The 25,131-nt window shown below is 42.9% G+C and overlaps 1 protein-coding gene across 1 annotated transcript in view; it reads right to left on the minus strand.

The window, feature by feature from the left end:
- The window catches only part of PHEX (phosphate regulating endopeptidase X-linked), a 309,157-nt gene that overhangs the window by 162,505 nt on the left and 121,521 nt on the right, over positions 1 to 25,131 (minus strand). Inside the window, exons 5-6 of the mRNA XM_082245817.1 lie at positions 8,665 to 8,891; positions 4,262 to 4,330 (exon numbers count right to left, since the gene is read on the minus strand). Coding sequence (XP_082101943.1) covers positions 4,262 to 4,330; positions 8,665 to 8,891 — 296 coding nt within the window. The remainder of the gene's footprint in view (positions 1 to 4,261; positions 4,331 to 8,664; positions 8,892 to 25,131) is intronic.

Genomic DNA, 25,131 nt, shown 5'->3' on the forward strand with positions numbered 1-25,131 from the left:
TCTTTTATAATGGCTTGTTTATTAGCTTTTTGAATGGCAACAATTATATTACAAGATTCAACCCCTTCAGTGGGGGATTCACCGCAAAGTTTAGGAAGTTCAGGAATTTCAAAAAGACCTTACTTTTTGAAAAACAAACCTAGGCAAATTTGCTGATAGTTTTGAACCGTTGACAGCAGCAGCCACCTTCAGCATGTCCAATACAACTACACAAGACTATAGGAATCTGGGAAGGGGCACTGGAGATCTTTCTAAGGTTGTTTTTCAGCACCTACTTATATACATGGCTGTTTTAATTCTCTGCTTATGCAGAAACACACTTGCTATGAATTAATACAGGAATTTTGTTTTGTGATTTGTGATGAGTGTTCCACCAGAAGTGTAGGTTCATCTTTTAGCTAACAACATTAGTTTGCATTGAGGTAGGTCATTACCTCAACTCTAGATTTTGTTTTACTCATGTTTGACACCTGTACTTCTACTACTGAGATAAGTAACACATTGATATCTGCTATATCCACACAAAACCCTGTCCAACTCTGTATTTGTTGTCTTTAGTAGAATTACTAAGGCACTTTAAGAGTCGGTTCACACTGGGGCAACACGACTCCTTACTACTTCGGGGGCGACTTGTGCATTACAATGCACCACGACTTCGGAGCGACTTGCAGGGACTTCACATAATGGAAGTCTATGCAAGTCGCTCCGAGGTCGCCCGAAGTAGTACAGGACCCTTTTTCTAAGTCGGAGCGACTTGTGACGCTCCTATTAGGATGGGTCCTGTAGAGGTCAATGGACCGCGACGGTGCGCGATTTGTCAGGCTGACAAGTCGCCTGACAAGTCGCGCTAGTGTGAACCGGCTCTAACTGCTCGCTGCCCGACCACTGAACATATATGGCTGGGCAGGACAAACGTTGTTCCTGGGAGGAAGTACCCGTATATCCTTCCAGAAGCGTACCTTGTGTATGCCCCTGGGAGAGCACAGTGGTGCGATCTGTTACCACTGTGTCCACTAGAAACAGACCTCTGTGCTCCACCCTGGTACCATGTGATTGCTGACCAATTACAGCAATCGCATTTTCAATAAAAAACAATGGCTGTCATTTATGAAGTCATTGCTTACTACTGTGATCTCTGTGATTGGTCACAGTGATCACATGGTACAGGGCCAATTACAATGGCCCTGTGCCATGTGACATCTTTGGCCAATCACAGCGATCATAATAGTAAACAATGGCATGATAGTGGTCAATAGACTGCTATAAGCTGACTCTGGGTCACAGGAGCACAAAAGTAAGCGCACTCATGTGACCCAGAAGAGAAGTATGGCCAAAGAGTCTTTGTCCTCACTTCTCTTTTAGTTGAATCATGGCGATTGGTTAGCCAGCATTTTTAATAGCTCACAGACTAAATTTGAAGCAGTTTAGGACCTGTGGATTTGTTATATCTAACATCTATGACCTGAGAGAAATTCCTACTGCACTAGACCCTATTTCCTCCTTTCCTATTCCCCTCTACTTCCCATCCATAGGTTGTTTGCTGAAGGTTTTATCAATATATCAATATGATTTCATAGGATATATTGCTGTAGAAGAGATACTTTGACTTTGTGTACAGAGGCTAAAAAAAGTAGCTTTTATTGTCTTCCATATGCTTCTGTAAATCAGAACATGTATGCACTTTCTGGTACCTTTCTATGTATAAAAACACAATTTTGTATACCTTAATAAAAATATGTTTCCTTACAGAAAAAATGAACTGATTTGTTTTAGCACATCATTATCAGTATTAACATGTACATCTTTGCTTTTGTTTTATAAATATTTTTATATATTGTATTTTACTGTATATTTGATAGTCTAACCACACAATCAGATTTATACTGAAGACAATAAAAAGAACAATTATTTTCCATAATATTTTCATGGTGCCAGAATATTGTGTTTATCAGATGTAATATTTCTTTAAAGTAATTTTAAAAGCAAGAAAAAAGTAGCCTAGCTGTTCTCTAGATTGAGAAGTACGAGTCGAAATTCAAGCAAAAAAAAAAAAGAATGATAGATAAAAATCAAATAAAACAGCATTCTACCTTTGTGCTGCAGCAAGGCCCACAGAAATAAAATCACTTCATTTGCTGCTAAACAGACTAGAAAAGGTTGATGGGACTTTTGCTTATGGGAGACAGAATGACCTTGCATTGTGCTTTTGATGGCATATAAAGCTGGATCAATAACTGGCATCCATAATCTGCACCAAGGGAAGCTCATCTGTGTTTCTGCCTGCAAATTCAAGTCAACATCGGAATAGCCCTTAATATGGTCAGCAGAAACGTATTTTTAAAGGAAACCTGCTTTGAAAAAAAATACATTTCTGAAAATGCTATTTGCCTGGGTGTTAAACTGTCCTACTGACTTTAATACTTTTTGAGCCACTGGCCAGTAACAAGTATGCAAATCAGAAGTTCTAAACTCACTGACTGCATAATTTCTCTGGCATAGGGATGATCAAATCAGTTTGAACCTATTAAAGTCTATAGAGGCAAATCTTGTTATAAAATTCTGGCCACGTGAGATGTAATAAACAAGTTATTATCAAACAAAAGACATTGGAAGCTGGGCACTCCCCATGGGGGACATATTTCAATGCTAAAATTTAATTTATAAAGTTTTCAGCCAAAGTCGGGGTGATTCACAAACTTCACCAATTCCAAAGCTGTGCAACAGACCCTTGGTAGCTGGGAACCTAATTCTCATCCCTACTCTGGGCCAGTGACTGAGTCTGAGACTATGTTGTCAGAAGATCAGCATGGTAATTAGAGAACAAACATTTTATGAAAGAAGATAGCTTCAATTATTCTCTCAAAGCATATATCCTTAAAGTATAACTAAAAGCGGAATTATTTTTTTTTTTTTTTTAGTTTTGAATAAAGTGGAGATACATTGAACACCTGTCAGGTTCTTATTGCTGCCAGATTCCTCCGATTAATCTAACATGTCCTGTTTAACATCATCACCAATAGTCAAAGTGACAGAAAATCTTGAATTTTGGGTTGTCATCAGAACAGAAACAGAGAAAAATCTTCCAATCAGGGCACTAGTTGTGGTGACTCTGGTGACAAACAGGGATTTTGTCACTTTGGAGGGATTTTTTCTTGCTGCCTGCCTTGGCTATGCGTCAGGAAGCAAAGGGAAACTTCCCCAAAGGGACACAGAAAAAATAAACTTACAGGAATTTTAACCCTCCCTTACTCTATTAAAAAAATAAATGTGCCTTTAGTTCTACTTTAAAGTATTTAAATGCATTTTGCTTTAAATTTTGAAGTAAGTTGAAGGGGTAGACCTTCTTTACAGATTTTTTGCTGGCTTTGTTCCTGCTGGAAACATTCACACCTCTATTCGTCCTGAGGTCCACTGTTACAGAAAGCAGAAAGTGATAGGAAATTTAAAATTTTAGAGTTACTACCATGGAAATTCTCTAAGGGATTCCATTAACTTTGGAGAGCTTTCCTGTTGTGTCTTAGGGGCAGGAAATTAAGGAAATCTACTTAGTGGGACATTTAAAGAAGAAGCATTTAAAAAAGAAGCGCTTATAGCAAAAGAGGGAAACTGACTCCTTGTAAACAGCTTCTCCATTAGTGTCCATGGACAAATGGCTGTGCATGCAGTTTACACCACAGCCTTCCAGCTCAGGGAAGATGATGAACCTCCAGAGCCAGGGTAGAGCACAGTCAGTGGAAGAGGTTAAAGGGAAGTTGGCCTCAACTTAGTTAGAAGTAGCTTTATCCTTCGATGATATTAGTATAGAGGGTGTAACAACCTGATTGCATGTGTACTAGACCGTAAATAGACATTATGTTGCCCTAGGTATTTTGATACGGTGAAAGTTACAGCAGCCAGGTCCTCTCCTTTTCTCTACATGTACAGAATGATTGATTTATCATAGATTCATCCATTGACTCATATTGAAGGTCCACATCCCTATTTTCTCTCAGGTGCTGATCTATCACACATATTTGCTGTATCCTAATAATCTACACACACCACGGCTCCTGTCATAGACTTGTGCTATGAATATTACAAATCTTTAGGGCTAATATGCAGAGAGTGTAGGTTAAATTAGACTTGCTTGCATGTTTTAAATATTTCTGTATACCCTTTAGCTATGACTCCAATAGACAGGCCCTGGTGAAAATATTGCAGCGTACGAACCTGTTTCTAAAAAACAGCACATTTAAAATATTAATTCAGTAGCTGAACTTACTCTTTTTGCTGTTGTACTGTTGTCAAGATAATCCTCATGAGATAATAATGACAGGGATGCTTGATCAAACTGTAAATTAAAATATATGTAAAATCAATATTGTAACTTATCTACAATTTCCTATTTAAAAAAAAATCATGCAAGGATCAGTGGGGCACAGATATCCAAAAAAACAAATAATGGCTTTGTATAGTGCAGTATAGGATAGTATAATATAGTATAGTACTGTCAGTATACAGTTCTGTACTATATTATTGTGTTCAGGGGAAATATTATTTTCCTGGCAGAGTGAGGAGGATTTACGGTAAAAGCACCACTGACCAGGACAGGACATGAGGGGATTTCTTCCATAGAATCTTTCCAACTATAATATATATATATATACACTCCTCACATTTTTGTCAATTTTTGATTATATCTTTTCATTTGACAACACTGAAGAAATGACACTTTGCTACAATGTAAAGTAGTGAGTGTACAGCTTGTATAACAGTGTAAATTTCCTGTCCCCTCAAAATAACTCAACACACAGCCATTAATGTCTAAACCGCTGGCAACAAAAGTGAATACACCCCTAAGTAAAAAGGTCCAAATTGGGCCCAATTAGCCATTTTCCCTCCCGGTGTCATGTGACTCATTAGTGTTACAAGGTCTCTGTGTGAATAGGGAGCAGGTGTGTTAAATTTGGTGTTATCGCTCTCACTCTCTCATACTAGTCACTGGAAGTTCAACATGGCACCTCATGGCAAAGAACTCTCTGGGGATCTGAAAAAAAGAATAGTTGCTCTACATAAAGATGGCCTAGGCTATAAGAAGATTGCCAAGACCCTGAAACTGAGCTGCAGCACAGTGGCCAAGACCATACAGTGGTTTAACAGGACAGGTTCAACTCAGAACAGGCCTCGCCATGGTCAACTAAAGAAGTTGAGTGCACGTGCTAAGCGTCATATCCACAGTTTGTCTTTGGAAAATAGAAATAGACGTATGAGTGCTGTCAGCATTGCTGCAGAGGTTGAAGGGTTGGGGGGGGTCAGCCTGTCAGTGCTCAGGCCATACGCCGCACACTGCATCAAATTGGTCTGCATGGCTGTCGTCCCAGAAGGAAGCCTCTTCTAAAGATTATGCACAAGAAAGCCTGCAAACAGTTTGCTGAAGACCAGCAGACTAAGAACATGGATTACTGGAACCATGTCTTGTGGTCTGATGAGATCAAGATAAACTTATTTGGTTCAGATGGGGTCAAGTGCATCTGGGGGCAACCAGGTGAGGAGTACAAAGACAAGTGTGCCTTGCCTACAGTCAAGCATGGTGGTGGGAGTGTCATGGTCTTGGGCTGCATGAGTGCTGCCGACACATGGGAGCTACAGTTCATTGAGGGAGCAGTATTTCAACATGATAACAACCCCAAACACAGCTCCAAGACGACCACTGCCTTGCTAAAGAAGCTTAGGGTAAAGGTGATGGACTGGCCAAGCATGTCTCCAGACCTAAACCCTATTGAGCATCTGTGGGGCCTCTTTAAACGGAATTTGGAGGAGCGTAAGGTTTCTAATATCAACCAGCTCCATGATGTCGTCATGGAGGAGTGGAAGAGTGGCAACCTGTAAAGCTCTGGTGAACTCCATGCCCAAGAGGCTTAAGGCATTGCTGGAAAATAATGGTGGCCACACAAATTATTGACACTTTGGTCCCAATTTGGACATTTTAACTTAGGGGTGTACTCACTTTTGTTGCCAGCGGTTGAGACATTATTGGCTGTGTGTTGAGTTATTTTGAGGGGACAGCAAATGTACACTGTTATACAAGCTGTGCACTCACTATTTTACTTTATAGCAAAGTGTCATTTCTTCAGTGTTGTCACATGAAAAGATATAATAAATGATTTACCAAAAATGTGAGGGGTGTACTCACTCTTGTGAGATACTGTGTACATATATATATATATATACACACACAGTAGATGTAAAAAAGGCCTGTTAATGAAGGGGGTAAATTCTTTTGGAGCTGAAGTGGTTAATATTGAACCAAAGACATTGCTGATCTGTCAGCTCCTGACGGTTCAGCAATGGTGTTGTGTGTGTGTTGATAAAAAGTTGCAGTATTTTTTTAGCGCATTGGATTGTGATGAAAACCACTGCATCACAGCGGCAATGCAGTGAACAAAATAAAATAAATTTCTGCAATAAAATGTAGAGTGTAATGTGCCAGATCTGCACATAAGCACAGTGTCCAAGCACACACCAATGGCATTTTGCCTCATTGGTGTGAATGGGCCCTAAAAAAGGGTTTGATTACCTTCTACACTATTGCTTGACTCATAATCTTTATTTCCTGTGTATACATTTTTAAGTGTTTTTCCAAGTAGAGAAAAATGTTAGTTTTACTTTGCATGGGCAAAGCACAGTTTCACTTTAACCCCTTCTTACCTAAGGGTAAATCAAATGTGAATGCCTAAGCACAATTTTACAACTTTGACATGTGTTAGTAAAACCATACATATCATCACAACTACACAACTACTTTGTGCAGCCAGGTGGATTATACCATGTTTTTTTTTTTTTTTTTTTTTCAGGACAAATTGGGCTTTCTTTTAGTTTTAAATGGTAATGGATATCTCCTGATTTTTATTTTATTATCAAAGGAAAACTGGTGCAAAATAGTAAAAACAATCATTTTTTTTAAAATGTAGCTGTATATTTCTTGCTACTACCATAACCTTCTGCCAAAGAAGAACCCAAAATAAATTCTCCTGCTTCTGACGTTCGCAGCGATACCACATATGTGTATGTTATTTGTTGTTTGTGCCCGTAGTACATCCCAGAAACGATAGTGTGCATTTTGCTTCTTTTTTTTTTCCTACCTAAAACGCACTGACACTAACTGTCACTGATACTAATTTAAAAAAAAATACTGACCCAAACACTAACCCTGGCACTGACTTAGATCAAACCTCGATCTAGGTATTTTTATTTTTTATATTATTATTTTAGTTAATTTTTGTACACACAGTTCTCTCTCCTCTCATTCTCTTCTCTTCTCTTCTCTTTCTCTGAAAAAGCCCAGTCCAGTGGGGCCACATATTTGCGTAGGGGTTAAATAATATATAAAAACCAAAGCTTACAGGTTTTTATTTTGCTGTCTGTGTCCAATTGCTAAAATTTCCTTCACTTGACTTGTCAGAGACAAAAAAGAAAATAAAGGAAATCAATCCAAAATGAGTTTAAGCCCTTTTTAAGCAGTTGTCACTGAAATAGAAATAGAAAAGAACCTCCATTTCATTCCAATCACAGCTATAACGTTTTGGACCTCCCATCTTTTAATGTCCCAGTAATAATGGTCACTAGGGCTAACAGGGAGGGGTTTAACACTTAGGGATATTCCATGTTCTTATTAAAGTAAGAAAAAATCTACATCTGCATTGCATCAGAAGAACAGAGATTATGTTCCAGTTCCAAGATCTCAGGCAGGCTTTGAAGTTCCCCAAATCTTCCCAGAAGCAACTGGTCAGCGTGGGTCCAACAGTGTTGATTCATGCCATTCAGGTCCAAGAACAAAGGGGCTTCTTGATGAAAGCAGAATTGCCATCCAACAATAAAGCCCAAAACAATAAATATGAAAACATTATGTAATTTTAAGATTTTTGGCAGCCTTTAAGCACCTCAAGTAAATGACTATGGATCTGAGTTTGGCAACACCACCAGTACAAGAAAATACTCCGTTAGCTTGATGAAAGTGGAATGCCATGTTAAGGAGACAATATGAAAACAAGTACTTGGTTGTCAAATAGTCAGCTTAGAGAGTTAGTCATCTTAGACTGGTGATAATGTAAGTGGGGATTAACAATAATACTGCATTTATTTTGAATGGTAATTGGTAAAGAAGGATAAGTTAAAGGATAGGTTCACTTTTTGAAAAAAATTAAAAATGCACATTTTTTTCAGGTAAAAAAGTAGCATTTATTTATTTATTTGGAGCCTGGTGCCATGTAGGTCTTCTGCAGATCTGTTAGTGTATCCGTGTGCCCGGAAATCCTGTACAGGCAGGCGGATACACTGACCATGGTGCTCAACAGTTCATTGAGAACTACAAGCCAACAGCTGCAAAATATGTTGGGGCTTATAGTTCCGTCACACACAGAGCTGTGTGTGCTGATTTCAAAAATAGACAGCTAGTACGGGGAACTTTTCCTTCTGTCACAGGAGGGGGGGGGGGGGAATTCGGCAGCAGCTGCAGCATTGGGAACATGTTACATGTTCCACCCTAAAAACAGGGGGAACATGTAACATGTTTCCAAAGGTGAACTTATTCTTTAAGCCATAAGAACATTAGAAAGCTCTAACAATCATTGCAGGAAACCAAAAGATAATTACTAATAGTGATAATGCTTCAACCAAATGTCCTACCTTTATAATGAAGTTATTTGATAGTTTGTCATCTGTCCCCACCAGGGCACGCATGAACACTGATGTACTGTACTGCGCCCGTAATTCTGCAATAGTCTGTAGAAAGTTGAACTTTCGCTCTGACCACTTCCCTTCACTTCCGATGTTAGACTCGAGCACTGGCCAGCGAAGGGAGGACTGTTTCAGTAGTTTTATCAAAGGTTTGGCATCAACTTCTTCTATTTGGGCTATAAAATACAAAAGTATGAATAATATGTATAGTATAAAGGGCTACAATATCATGGACGTCTGATGGAACTGTTACCAAAGCAGATCATGAACACATTGGAGTTGATTTTCCAAAACTGGAGAGAGTGCAAAATTCAGTGCAACTGTACATTCTAGCTAATCAACTTCTAATATCAACTTGTTTAATTAAGCTTTGACAAAAAAAAAAAATGGAAGGAGTGCTAGAGCTCCTGCTGTGATTGAAGCATAACAAAAATCAAAAATAAAATTTGTATTTAATGCAGCTTGCTACTTGTTAGATATAGAACTGCATTTGTTTTTATATTTTAGACCTTTTCCAGCAAGTAAAGACCGAATTTTCTATTCTTCAAATGTAACCTAATATTTAATTGTCTTTAATGTTTTTAAAGAAAAAACTCCAGTTCATAATAGGTGTGTAGCAAGTTTTCCAAGCCTATGGCCTGATGTGGGTCTGCCATCAGTACCGGTAACCTCTCCAGCCCATGTGAGCTGCGACCCTGGGTGTGAGAACTGAAGCAACGACAACTCCGGCATCTTTGTTTGTGTTTTTTTATTTTTTTATTTAAGGGGATGGGAGAAGGGAATGAGTGGGATACTCTTTTAGGCTCCAACTAATTACACTTGGGACTTTGCTTCTGAAAAATTCCCGTTGGCGCTTACTTGACGCCAGCCGGCACCAGCCAACGCTCACTAACTCTAAGAACACTCTGTAGAACAATAAAAGTGCGGAATCCTTGACTTGTAGTCCAGAAGATCCAGGACTAAGAACTGTAGAACCTCTGGCACTGTTGTACTGTAAAAGTCACTGAATACTTTCCTCTGCCCTGCCTGGCTTGAGGTAGTATGATGTAGAATCCTGTATGGCTGTAGCTTTAACTGACACACTCTGTACACTTCAGGGCCCAACTACAGGGGCCCCCTTTAACCTTGAACTCTTCAGGGTCCACTTACTATGTACCCCCTTTACAGCTAGCTGAAACTGGATCCCAGAACCTCTCCAAGAGTGGTCCCCTCTAACTTCAGGCAGACCCCAAGGGGCTATCCGCAGTACTCCCAACCTGTGTAGGCTTTCCTGGGACTGGTCCCCTCTCGCTCTCCACAGGCTCTCGGCACTCCGGATCCCCGCAGCTCAACTCAGCTCTCTCTCTGGACACTCAGACGACACCCCGAGACAGGAGGAGAGACAGCCACACTCTCCTTCCTGGGACTCTGCTCCCACCAATGACACTGTGCCACGCACTTCCCTCCATACTTATACCCACTCCCAGAATCCTTTGCAGCATAATCTGCCTTCTGGGGTAGTTACAAGCTGGGATGTGTCCCCTGATTGGGCTTCCCACGCTGCCCTATGAGAAGTCTCTCACAGGAGCCAGTGGTGACACGTCTCCCCTCAGCAGGCACATCTGGAAGCCATGACACCCTAGCTAGATAATCACAACCCTGCTGTTAGGCAGACAAGGCCCACTATACATTTACCTAGCACCTACCTGTAGGGTGCTACAGGTGTAAAAGCATAATGATCTCTAAAGTCATCCAAAAGAGTAACAAAATTCAAGCCACACACCGATCAGGTCAGATATTCATGAAAAACTTTGCACAACAATGCCTGGCCTCATGTGGTGAGAGTATGCAGCCAGTTCCTGGAGGATGAAAGAATTGATACCATTGAATGGCCACCACACTCGCCTGACCTAAATCCAATAGAACACCTGTGGGACATTATGTTTCTGTCAATCTGATGCCTCCAGGCTGCACCTCAGTCTGTTCAGGAGCTCAGTGCTGCCCTGATCCAGATCTGGGAGGAAATACCCTCATTAAGAGCATGCCCCCAATGTTGTCAGGCATGCAGACAAGCACATGGGGGCCATACAAACTATTGAGATTATTTTGAGTTGCTGCAATGAAATTTCAGCAAAATGGACTAGCCTGCTGCATCATTTTTTCACTTTGATTTTCGGTGGGTGTCTTTGAATTTAGCCCTCTGTAGGTTGATAATTTTCATTTCCGTCAAACAATGTGATATCCTTTCGTTCCTAACACATTACCCAGTCCATATCAGTAAATATATCCAGCATGACATTTTTCTCCATTGAGATCTGATGTGTTTTCAAAGTGTTTCTTTAAATTTTTTTGAGCATTGTAGTTTGTTTTAAATGTTATTGCAACTATAAGATAAGCAGAAGGGATTTTTTTCATGTTTTTTGGGACCTCCTTGGTTGGTTTTATTCTTGCCTGTTAGACAACCTTTATATATTTAGGGTCAAATTCAACACCATCAAGCCATACAAGTTATAAATCCCCTAGCTCAGGTAATAGGCATGCATCTCCTTTTTGATTGGTTAACTGCACCATCCATAGAGAGTTCAAAAGAAAGCACATGCTGCTTCAATTAGTATATTTTGGTTCAGTTTTCCAGTAATATTTAGATAATGTTATTTGGGGAGAAAATGGGTGGAGAATACCAAAGGGCATTCATTTTCACATATATATACTATATTGTCAAAAGTATTGGGACACACATGAACTTTAATGGACCGCCCTTTGCAGCAATAACAGCTTCAACTCTTCTGGGAAGGCTGCCCACAAGGTTTAGGAGTATGAATATGGGAATGTTTGACCATTCTTCCAGAAGCGCATCTGATGTTGGAGGAGAAGGCCTGGCTCGCAGTTGTTAGAGATTTAGAGTTTATTACTATTTTAAATGATAAAAGTCTCTGAAATACATATGAATGTTACAATGTAATATGTTAGTTTTGATGGCTACTTCAATATGTCTTTGTGAAGGAAAGAGAAGCAATTTTGCTTTGTATGTATTTCTATTCTGAGTTTCTATGTCAGTAGGTTACAAGGAGTTATGTGTCATTACTATAGATTCAAACCATATATGCAAGAGTGGGTGTTACTTTTATATTTGGTAATACTATCTTCTTTGGACATATTTTTTGCTGACGTCATCTTTACATACAGTAGAATAATGCACCATGTTAGACGTTCTTCAAAGAGAGAGGAGAAAAGGACATCCTACACTCTGAAGGCATGTAACATCTGTCATATAGCTCTCTCTCTCCTTATGTCTATTTCTGTTATGTTTTACTTTACTCAAAAAAAAAAAAAAATATATTTGTATCGTAGGAGCTGAGGAGTCTCCAATTTCTGCTATGAAAAGGATTTCGAACATTTTGGTGAAGAATGCGGACCTAGATGAAGTATATTTATCTTTGACTTCATTAAATGATCCTTCTACAGGGGGTGAGTTTATTTTCTGTGTTTCCCCACCTCTTGACAGCTTGCGGTTCAGCAAGGAGAGGAAAAAAAAAAAGACCCAGCTTGTTCGAGGATGATTGACATTACCATTAGGATGGTGTTTTTCAAGCATTTTTTGATCCGGGAGGACTTCTGGATAAGGAAAGCGTGACGTTACGTACATGAAGATTTCTGCCAAGGTTACAGTCCCTGCCAGAGGAAGCTGGTAGCCAGGACATATGAGACATTCTCACAAGATATCAGGCTGGAGGCCTGAGGATAGTGCTGTAAAAGGGACTAAGACTTCACATTATTCTTAAAAGCCCACCATTGCAGGTAACCAGGCAAATGTTCCCTTTGGATGAGGCAAGTTTGGAGGTCAGATTCTAAAGACTGAAGACAGAAGTACAAGAACAAAAGGCAAAGATAAATTAAACTATTCATCTCTTGTTTTTTTTTTAAGCACGCACAAGACTGTCATTCTAAACAAGGGGTGAGCGTGTTTGTTTATGTAAAGCAAATAACATGGAAGGGTTAACATCTCAAGCTCAGAAGTATAAACATATCCCTGTACTATCAGGATACATTCCATAAATGGAATACAGATAGTGTTGAGCGAACACGGACTGTATTATTCGTGTTCGTACCGAATAATTGGATTTTTTGTACCCGAACACGGACACGGACACTTTACTGTATGTTCGGGTAAAAATCCGTGTTCGGTCGTTTTATTTCCGGGTTTTGCATGCTTTGGCGCTCTTTTCATGGCGGGCTTTCAACAGCCAATCAACAATCGTTTAACTGGTGTGCCTTAAGCCATCCCAGCCATGCCTGCAAATGTCTCAGTAGCTGTGATTGGCCGTCTGAAGCATGTGACCAAGTCTTTATAAGTTCGAGGCAGCCGCAGCGGCGTCATTATGCTGCTTAGATTCAGGGACAGAGCACACATCAACGTGCTGGCTGCTGATTAGGGAAAGATAGGCAGGAAAAAACCATTTGTGTCCGGATAGAATTGAGGGACAGGTCGGAGTGTTTAGGCAGGGCGAGTTGTAGGCATTTTAGGGATAGAGTCTGCTGAATTATAGGGTCAGTGTCTTCTACAAACTACAATCGATATTGCTGTGTGGGGGGTGGGGTGAATCTGCACTCAATCCTGATCTACGATCTCTTCTCAATCCTGTTAGGGACAGAGTCTGCTGAATTTTAGGGAAACTGTGTTCTACAAACTACAATCGATATTGCTGTGTGGTGTGGGATTGGAGATAGGCAGGTGTCAGTGATCCACATCCATTTTTCTGTGTGTGAGCTGCAGTGAACACAATCTTTTTGGGCTGCAGTGAACACAATCTTTTTGGGCTGCAGTGAACACAATCTTTTTGGGCTGCAGTGAACACAATCTTTTTGGGCTGCAGTGAACACAATCTTTTTGGGGTGCAGTGAACAAAATCTTTTTGGGGTGCAGTGAACACAATCCTTTTTGGTGTGCAGTGAACACAATCTTTGTGGGGTGCAGTGAACAAAATCCTTTGTGGGGTGCAGTGAACACAATCTTTTTGGGGTGCAGTGAACAAAATCCTTTTTGGGGTGCAGTGAACAACATCCTTTTTGGGGTGCAGTGAACACAATCTTTTTGGGGTGCAGTGAACAAAATCCTTTGTGGGGTGCAGTGAACACAATCTTTTTGGGGTGCAGTGAACACAATCTTTTTGGGGTGGAGTGAACAACATCCTTTTTGGGGTGCAGTGAACAAAATCCTTTTTGGGGTGCAGTGAACAAAATCATTTTTGGGGTGCAGTGAACACAATCTTTTTGGGGTGCAGTGAACACAATCTTTGTGGGGTGCAGTGAACACAATCTTTTTGGGGTGGAGTGAACAACATCCTTTTTGGGGTGCAGTGAACAACATCCTTTTTGGGGTGCAGTGAACACAATCTTTTTGGGGTGCAGTGAACACAATCTTTGTGGGGTACAGTGAACAGAATCTTTGTGGGGTGCAGTGAACACAATCTTTGGGGGGTACAGTGAACACAATCTTTGTGAGGTGCAGTGAACACAATCTTTGTGGGGTGCAGTGAACACAATCATTGTGGGGTGCAGTGAACTCAATCTTTGTGGGGTACAGTGAACACAATCTCATACTTCTGAAGGTTTGAGGGTGCTGCCTGTTCCATACTCCCCCTACTCCTCATCTAGCCTTTTAGGGGTACAAACAATAGTAATTGGGGCCTAGTGTGGTTGTGTACGTGTGATATACATACACTTTTTTGGGATCATATTTTCTATTCCGCTATTTAATCAAAAACCTTTGGGGATCAGTTAAATTGGGGGATAGTCTGTGTTGGTACGTGTGAGAGAGATCCACCTTTCCAAGTTGTTGGGGTTCATCTCATACTTCTGAAGGTTTGAGGGTGCTGCCTGTTCCATACTCCCCCTACTCCTAGCCTTTTAGGGGTACAAACAATAGTAATTGGGGCCTAGTGTGGTTGTGTACGTGTGATATACATACACTTTTTTGGGATCATATTTTCTATTCCGCTATTTAATCAAAAACCTTTGGGGATCAGTTAAATTGGGGGATAGTCTGTGTTGGTACGTGTGAGAGAGATCCACCTTTCCAAGTTGTTGGGGTTCATCTCATACTTCTGAAGGTTTGAGGGTGCTGCCTGTTCCATACTCCCCCCTACTCCTAGCCTTTTAGGGGTACAAACAATAGTAATTGGGGCCTAGTGTGGTTGTGTACGTGTGATATACATACACTTTTTTGGGATCATATTTTCTATTCCGCTATTTAATCAAAAACCTTTGGGGATCAGTTAAATTGGGGGATAGTCTGTGTTGGTACGTGTGAGAGAGATCCACCTTTCCAAGTTGTTGGGGTTCATCTCATACTTCTGAAGGTTTGAGGGTGCTGCCTGTTCCATACTCCCCCTACTCCTAGCCTTTTAGGGGTACAAACAATAGTAATTGGGGCCTAGTGTGGTTGTGTACGTGTGATATACATACACTTTTTTGGGATCATATTTTCTATTCCGCTATTTAATCAAAAACCTTTGGGGATCAGTTAAATTGGGGGATAGTCTGTGTTGGTACGTGTGAGAGAGATCCACCTTTCCAAGTTGTTGGGGTTCATCTCATACTTCTGAAGGTTTGAGGGTGCTGCCTGTTCCATACCCCCCCTACTCCTCATCTAGCCTTTTAGGGGTACAAACAATAGTAATTGGGGCCTAGTGTGGTTGTGTACGTGTGATATACATACACTTTTTTTGGATCATATTTTCTATTCCGCTATTTAATCAAAAACCTTTGGGGATCAGTTAAATTGGGGGATAGTCTGTGTTGGTACGTGTGAGAGAGATCCACCTTTCCAAGTTGTTGGGGTTCATCTCATACTTCTGAAGGTTTGAGGGTGCTGCCTGTTCCATACTCCCCCTACTCCTAGCCTTTTAGGGGTACAAACAATAGTAATTGGGGCCTAGTGTGGTTGTGTACGTGTGATATACATACACTTTTTTGGGATCATATTTTCTATTCCGCTATTTAATCAAAAACCTTTGGGGATCAGTTAAATTGGGGGATAGTCTGTGTTGGTACGTGTGAGAGAGATCCACCTTTCCAAGTTGTTGGGGTTCATCTCATACTTCTGAAGGTTTGAGGGTGCTGCCTGTTCCATACTCCCCCTACTCCTAGCCTTTTAGGGGTACAAACAATAGTAATTGGGGCCTAGTGTGGTTGTGTACGTGTGATATACATACACTTTTTTGGGATCATATTTTCTATTCCGCTATTTAATCAAAAACCTTTGGGGATCAGTTAAATTGGGGGATAGTCTGTGTTGGTACGTGTGAGAGAGATCCACCTTTCCAAGTTGTTGGGGTTCATCTCATACTTCTGAAGGTTTGAGGGTGCTGCCTGTTCCATACTCCCCCTACTCCTAGCCTTTTAGGGGTACAAACAATAGTAATTGGGGCCTAGTGTGGTTGTGTACGTGTGATATACATACACTTTTTTGGGATCATATTTTCTATTCCGCTATTTAATCAAAAACCTTTGGGGATCAGTTAAATTGGGGGATAGTCTGTGTTGGTACGTGTGAGAGAGATCCACCTTTCCAAGTTGTTGGGGTTCATCTCATACTTCTGAAGGTTTGAGGGTGCTGCCTGTTCCATACTCCCCCCTACTCCTAGCCTTTTAGGGGTACAAACAATAGTAATTGGGGCCTAGTGTGGTTGTGTACGTGTGATATACATACACTTTTTTGGGATCATATTTTCTATTCCGCTATTTAATCAAAAACCTTTGGGGATCAGTTAAATTGGGGGATAGTCTGTGTTGGTACGTGTGAGAGAGATCCACCTTTCCAAGTTGTTGGGGTTCATCTCATACTTCTGAAGGTTTGAGGGTGCTGCCTGTTCCATACTCCCCCTACTCCTAGCCTTTTAGGGGTACAAACAATAGTAATTGGGGCCTAGTGTGGTTGTGTACGTGTGATATACATACACTTTTTTGGGATCATATTTTCTATTCCGCTATTTAATCAAAAACCTTTGGGGATCAGTTAAATTGGGGGATAGTCTGTGTTGGTACGTGTGAGAGAGATCCACCTTTCCAAGTTGTTGGGGTTCATCTCATACTTCTGAAGGTTTGAGGGTGCTGCCTGTTCCATACCCCCCCTACTCCTCATCTAGCCTTTTAGGGGTACAAACAATAGTAATTGGGGCCTAGTGTGGTTGTGTACGTGTGATATACATACACTTTTTTTGGATCATATTTTCTATTCCGCTATTTAATCAAAAACCTTTGGGGATCAGTTAAATTGGGGGATAGTCTGTGTTGGTACGTGTGAGAGAGATCCACCTTTCCAAGTTGTTGGGGTTCATCTCATACTTCTGAAGGTTTGAGGGTGCTGCCTGTTCCATACTCCCCCTACTCCTAGCCTTTTAGGGGTACAAACAATAGTAATTGGGGCCTAGTGTGGTTGTGTACGTGTGATATACATACACTTTTTTGGGATCATATTTTCTATTCCGCTATTTAATCAAAAACCTTTGGGGATCAGTTAAATTGGGGGATAGTCTGTGTTGGTACGTGTGAGAGAGATCCACCTTTCCAAGTTGTTGGGGTTCATCTCATACTTCTGAAGGTTTGAGGGTGCTGCCTGTTCCATACTCCCCCTACTCCTAGCCTTTTAGGGGTACAAACAATAGTAATTGGGGCCTAGTGTGGTTGTGTACGTGTGATATACATACACTTTTTTGGGATCATATTTTCTATTCCGCTATTTAATCAAAAACCTTTGGGGATCAGTTAAATTGGGGGATAGTCTGTGTTGGTACGTGTGAGAGAGATCCACCTTTCCAAGTTGTTGGGGTTCATCTCATACTTCTGAAGGTTTGAGGGTGCTGCCTGTTCCATACTCCCCCTACTCCTAGCCTTTTAGGGGTACAAACAATAGTAATTGGGGCCTAGTGTGGTTGTGTACGTGTGATATACATACACTTTTTTGGGATCATATTTTCTATTCCGCTATTTAATCAAAAACCTTTGGGGATCAGTTAAATTGGGGGATAGTCTGTGTTGGTACGTGTGAGAGAGATCCACCTTTCCAAGTTGTTGGGGTTCATCTCATACTTCTGAAGGTTTGAGGGTGCTGCCTGTTCCATACTCCCCCTACTCCTAGCCTTTTAGGGGTACAAACAATAGTAATTGGGGCCTAGTGTGGTTGTGTACGTGTGATATACATACACTTTTTTGGGATCATATTTTCTATTCCGCTATTTAATCAAAAACCTTTGGGGATCAGTTAAATTGGGGGATAGTCTGTGTTGGTACGTGTGAGAGAGATCCACCTTTCCAAGTTGTTGGGGTTCATCTCATACTTCTGAAGGTTTGAGGGTGCTGCCTGTTCCATACCCCCCCTACTCCTCATCTAGCCTTTTAGGGGTACAAACAATAGTAATTGGGGCCTAGTGTGGTTGTGTACGTGCGAGATACATACACTTTTTTTGATCATATTTCCTATTCCGCTATTCAATAAAAACCTTTGAGGATCAATTGAATTGCGGGATAGTCTGTGTCGGTACGTGTGAGAGAGATCCACCTTTCCAAGTTGTTGGGGTTCATCTCATACTTCTGAAGGTTTGAGGGTGCTGCCTGTTCCATACCCCCCCTACTCCTCATCTAGCCTTTTAGGGGTACAAACAATAGTAATTGGGGCCTAGTGTGGTTGTGTACGTGTGATATACATACACTTTTTTGGGATCATATTTTCTATTCCGCTATTTAATCAAAAACCTTTGGGGATCAGTTAAATTGGGGGATAGTCTGTGTTGGTACGTGTGAGAGAGATCCACCTTTCCAAGTTGTTGGGGTTCATCTCATACTTCTGAAGGTTTGAGGGTGCTGCCTGTTCCATACTCCCCCTACTCCTAGCCTTTTAGGGGTACAAACAATAGTAATTGGGGCCTAGTGTGGTTGTGTACGTGTGATATACATACACTTTTTTGGGATCATATTTTCTATTCCGCTATTTAATCAAAAACCTTTGGGGATCAGTTAAATTGGGGGATAGTCTGTGTTGGTACGTGTGAGAGAGATCCACCTTTCCAAGTTGTTGGGGTTCATCTCATACTTCTGAAGGTTTGAGGGTGCTGCCTGTTCCATACTCCCCCTACTCCTAGCCTTTTAGGGGTACAAACAATAGTAATTGGGGCCTAGTGTGGTTGTGTACGTGTGATATACATACACTTTTTTTGGATCATATTTTCTATTCCGCTATTTAATCAAAAACCTTTGGGGATCAGTTAAATTGGGGGATAGTCTGTGTTGGTACGTGTGAGAGAGATCCACCTTTCCAAGTTGTTGGGGTTCATCTCATACTTCTGAAGGTTTGAGGGTGCTGCCTGTTCCATACTCCCCCTACTCCTAGCCTTTTAGGGGTACAAACAATAGTAATTGGGGCCTAGTGTGGTTGTGTACGTGTGATATACATACACTTTTTTGGGATCATATTTTCTATTCCGCTATTTAATCAAAAACCTTTGGGGATCAGTTAAATTGGGGGATAGTCTGTGTTGGTACGTGTGAGAGAGATCCACCTTTCCAAGTTGTTGGGGTTCATCTCATACTTCTGAAGGTTTGAGGGTGCTGCCTGTTCCATACCCCCCCCTACTCCTCATCTAGCCTTTTAGGGGTACAAACAATAGTAATTGGGGCCTAGTGTGGTTGTGTACGTGTGATATACATACACTTTTTTTGGATCATATTTTCTATTCCGCTATTTAATCAAAAACCTTTGGGGATCAGTTAAATTGGGGGATAGTCTGTGTCGGTACGTGTGAGAGAGATCCACCTTTCCAAGTTGTTGGGGTTCATCTCATACTTCTGAAGGTTTGAGGGTGCTGCCTGTTCCATACCCCCCCTACTCCTCATCTAGCCTTTTAGGGGTACAAACAATAGTAATTGGGGCCTAGTGTGGTTGTGTACGTGCGAGATACATACACTTTTTTTGATCATATTTCCTATTCCGCTATTCAATAAAAACCTTTGAGGATCAATTGAATTGCGGGATAGTCTGTGTCGGTACGTGTGAGAGAGATCCACCTTTCCAAGTTGTTGGGGTTCATCTCATACTTCTGAAGGTTTGAGGGTGCTGCCTGTTCCATACTCCCCCTACTCCTCATCTAGCCTTTTAGGGGTACAAACAATAGTAATTGGGGCCCAGTGTGGTTGTGTACGTGTGATATACATACACTTTTTTTGGATCATATTTTCTATTCCGCTATTTAATCAAAAACCTTTGGGGATCAGTTAAATTGGGGGATAGTCTGTGTCGGTACGTGTGAGAGAGATCCACCTTTCCAAGTTGTTGGGGTTCATCTCATACTTCTGAAGGTTTGAGGGTGCTGCCTGTTCCATACCCCCCCTACTCCTCATCTAGCCTTTTAGGGGTACAAACAATAGTAATTGGGGCCTAGTGTGGTTGTGTACGTGCGAGATACATACACTTTTTTTGATCATATTTCCTATTCCGCTATTCAATAAAAACCTTTGAGGATCAATTGAATTGCGGGATAGTCTGTGTCGGTACGTGTGAGAGAGATCCACCTTTCCAAGTTGTTGGGGTTCATCTCATACTTCTGAAGGTTTGAGGGTGCTGCCTGTTCCATACTCCCCCTACTCCTCATCTAGCCTTTTAGGGGTACAAACAATAGTAATTGGGGCCCAGTGTGGTTGTGTACGTGTGATATACATACACTTTTTTTGGATCATATTTTCTATTCCGCTATTTAATTTAACTGGGCCTCCATGCGAGACCTGTGTGCCTTGTTGCGCTGTTTTGAGTACTCCACCAACATGGCCAGTGGCAACGACGCCGTTCTCAGCTTAACTATCCCACTTCTATGCCTCCTTGAAAAAACAATTCGGGCGATGATGGAAGAGGATGTGGCACAGGATGAGGAGGAGGAGGAGGATGAAGAGGTAACATTTCCAAGGCTTTCAGGGCAGTCATTCGCAAGGGGCTCCGAGGGTGGGTTCCTGCACACGCAAACGCCAGGGACGCAATTGTCCAGCAGGGGCACAGTTCTGGAGGATGAGGAGGATGAGGAGGAGGAGGAGCTGGAGGAGGAGATGGAACCATGTTCACAGCAGGGTGGCACCCAGGCCAGCTCATGGCCATCACTGGTGCGTGGCTGGGGGGATACAGAGGACACGGACGATACACCTCCCACAGAGGACAGCCTTTCGTTGCCTCTGGGCAGCCTGGCACACATGAGCGATTACATGCTGCAGTGTCTCCACAACGACCGCCGAGTTGCCCACATTCTAACTTGTGCTGATTACTGGGTGGCCACGCTGCTGGATCCCCGTTACAAGGACAACGTACCGTCCTTAATTCACTCACTGGAGCGCGATCGCAAGATGCGCGAGTACAAGCGCACGCTGGTAGACGCCATGCTGCTGGCATTCCCATCTGACAGCGGGGCCACAGTGGAAGCACAAGGCAGAGGAGGAGGAGGAGGAGGTCGCCAACGCAACCAGGGCACCGCCAGCACCTCAGAAGGCAGGGTTAGCATGGCCGAAATGTGGAAAAGCTTTGTCAGCACGCCACAACAAACAGCAGCACCAGCAGCTCAGATGGAACGTCTTAGCAGGAGGCAGCATTTTACCAACATGGTGGAGCAGTATGTGTGCACACGCCTACATGTAGTGAATGACGGGTCTGCCCCCTTCAACTTCTGGGTCTCCAAATTGGGCACATGGCTTGAGCTTGCCCTTTACGCCTTGGAGGTGCTGGCGTGCCCTGCAGCCAGTGTATTATCTGAACGGGTATTTAGCACGGCTGGGGGCGTTATAACAGACAAGCGCAGCCGCCTGTCCAGAGACAATGTGGACAAGCTCACGTTCATTAAAATGAACCAGGCATGGATCCCACGGGACTTTTCCGTACCTTATGCAGAATAGCAATGGATACCGACCTTACCCACCCATTGTTCCATTTTTGCTCTTTCTCACTCTTTTGGGGTGTACCCTCATTTAAAATTTTTGAAAAGAAGCAGTGTTGGCTACCTCGTCCTCCTCCTCAGGGCCAGATTAATGTAGGGGCTATTGGAGCTGCAGCTCCAGGCCCCTACCTTTTATATAGGCCCCGGGTTGGCCATATTCACTGTTACCGCTCTTCTGTCACTTGTAAACACAGAAGTCTGGCTTCTATGCTCGCTTCCCCAGGCAGCACCCTCAGAACCTCCCCACACAGCGTGAAGGCCGGACAAGGAGGGACAGTTGGCGATGCATGGATGTGTTTATGGGCTTCAGAGACAGCATCCCATGTTGAATTAGGCATGCATGGCTGCACCCTTCCTCCTCTGGGTGCATGGCAAGGCACGGCCCTTAAGGCCCTTCAAAATCCTCAGCACCAAGCCCATGATGCTGTTAATCCGGCCCTGGTCCTCCTCCACCGCCGCTTCCACCTACACCGCCCATAGGTGTGCGCAGCCTATTGCATTAAGGTGTGCACCCCAAAGTTGAAATACACATGCATGTGTTTGCCAGCAGGGAGAGTAATGTATCGGGGCCATGTACCTGTAGGCAAGGAGAAATAGAGCAGAGCAGGTCCCAGGGAGATCTTTCCCATCTCCTCACTGGCAATGCTATGTGCCCTAGGTGATTAGGGTGTGCCCAGGCACACCCAGCACACCCTGTGCGCACGCCTATGTCACCGCCACATCCACCACCACCTGGTTGTACAATGTACAATCAAAATCTGTCAAGAACAATAAAAACTATAAATTCGGGGGGCGTGGCCAGCGTGGGACCTTGATGGATGCATAATCCCTCGCTCCGGCTCCAGGGTCCGCCATCCAGTGACATTTACCTAGCTACGGACGGCATCCAACCTCCATCAACCCCTCGTTGCACTCTCAGGACTTCCCTGCACCAGGCGATATGACTGGGAAACGGAAGAACGAAAAGGGGCTGAAGAAACTTACAGCCTTCTTCCCGCCGCCTCCCCGGAGCGGTCGCCAAGATGGCACCGGCGGCTCGGGCCTTGCCGCTCTGGAGAGGCAGCGGGTTCACTATTCAGATTTGCCAGACGAACAGCAGCCCGGTGATCTCCCACAACCAGGTACTGTGTCCCCTCGCACTCCTGAACCCTCCAACCCAACCTGCACAAGCCCGGCCAAATCTAAGCTCCAGCTTGACACCCAGGCCCAGGCCTCACTTACCGCCTCTCTGCTCCCTGTATCTCTGGGGACATCTCCCATAGCAGCTTTCCCCACAGTGAGAAAACCGATCCTGGACACTGCCCTAAAGGACATGATGTTTGCTCTGCATACCTCTTTGCAATCTGACATTATGGCACTGGCAAATAGATTCACGGCAGAGGTTCACTCCCTGGGAGATAGAGTGCATAATGTGGAAGCATCTATGACTGACATGGTGACAACAGTAAATGATCTAGTTGAAGCTCATGAGGAAAACTTATCGGAACGCTAGTGGGTAAAAGCTAAAATAGCAGATCTCGAGGATCGCTCCAGAAGAAATAATTTAAAAATCCGGGGCATTCCTGAATCAGTGCCGCAGACGGAGCTACACAAATTTGCCCTGGAAGTTTTCCCCACTCTCCTTCCTGAAGCGACCCCTTTGGATCTAACCATAGATCGCATTCACAGGGTTCCAAAACCTCCATTTCTGCCTCAGCATATACCTCATGACACCTTACTGCGTGTGCATTTTTATCACATCAAAGAATCTCTCTTGCACAAATCCAGGATGCTGGGCCAACTCCCTGAACCGTATGCCACTGTCCAAATTTTTGCGGACCTATCTAAACACACGTTAGATATGAGAAGGCAGCTGTCCACAATTACAAAGGCTCTTCGGAACCATAATCTTCCCTATAAATGGAAGCATCCCTCTAAAATAGTAGTGGAGAGGAATGGCTCCTCATATGCCATCACTAACCTTGAGAGAGGCCTGTCACTGCTTCAATCCTGGGGCATCATCCCTGAAGCTGCACCTCCGGCTGGAGCCAAGAAATTCCCAAGTCACATCCCCCAGCAATGGCACACGGTGCCACAGTGCAATATGCAGGACACCTGATGATATATTTCCGCTTGTTTTTTGCCACTTTTCCTAGTTATCTCTCCCTCACTTTGGATGCCGGTCCACTAACTAGGACACCTTGAGTCCCTTGGCCTGATTGGCTAAATAACTGTTTATCCCCCAATGGGAGGCGGCTACGTTGCCAACGATCTCCATTTTTTGTGTTTGATTAAGCAGTTTGGTTTTGTTTGTTTTTTTTGTCCTTTTATTTTTTGCTGTTTTTGTCTTGTCTATCCCCTTCAAGCAGGCATCTTCCCCTCTATTAGGATGAAATTTCTTTACCAGTTAACACCATTTGCTACTTCAACAAGATTCTTCGAAGTGCACAGAAGCCTATGGAACACCTATGCAGTTATCCGCTCCAGTTACCATCGGACACTCCTCAGTACCAACAATTCCCATTTGACAACATCGGAACTGTGAGTAGCTACACCACACGCGGTCCTTTAGACTTCAATGACAGTTAAAGTTCTGTCACTGAATGCTAACGGCCTGAACCACCCGGCCAAACGGGCTTCGCTATGGCGAACAGCATCGAGGCATCATGCCCAGATAGTGTGCGTTCAGGAAACTCACTTCTTAGACTCCCATGCTCCTGCTTGCTCTCACAAGGACTATCCTACGGTCTATACCGCCTCCTGTTCCAGGAAGAGGAAGGGGGTACTAATAGCTATCCATGGATCTTTGGACTTCACCCTCAGTTCCTCCATTGCTGATCCCAATGGGTGCTACCTTATTTTGACTTGTTCCATAGATGGCATGAATCTAACCATAGCCTCAGTGTATGCCCCTAACATCCATCAGCTACAATTTCTAAAGCGCACACTCAAAACTATCAGGAAGGCCCAAAAGTGTCCCCTGCTTTTCTGCGAGGACTGCAATCTGCCACCAGACAGGACTCTGGACTCTTCTGCTAATTCTACCAGGCTCCAGCCATCACTGCAAGGTTTTATCCATAAAAGGGATCTGTATGATATCTGGAGGTGCCACCACCCCTCTGACAGGGGGTTTTCGCATCATTCTGCAGTTCACAATTCATATGCTCGTATTGATGTAATTTTGACTGATAAGATGATTCTCCAGAGGGCCGTAGACTCCGAGATAGCTCCGATAACCTGATCCGATCATGCCCCAGCAAGCGTTTCCTTTACAGTTTCTCCTACAGCCCGCACGGCTAAACCATGGCAGGCGAGAGCTGAAGTCCTCAAATACCCGGCTAATGCTGACTCCCTTAAGCAATCAGTGATGGAGTTTTTCCAGAATAATACGGGGTATCGGAGTCTGCGGTCCTCTGGAATGCCCACAAGGCTTTTAGTAGAGGGGTGTTGATACAATTGCAGCATAAAATGAATAAACAACGCACACAAGCAA

This window comes from Pelophylax lessonae, assembly GCF_965119305.1.
Source record: "Pelophylax lessonae genome assembly, chromosome: 2".
NCBI classification, from domain to species: domain Eukaryota; kingdom Metazoa; phylum Chordata; class Amphibia; order Anura; family Ranidae; genus Pelophylax; species Pelophylax lessonae.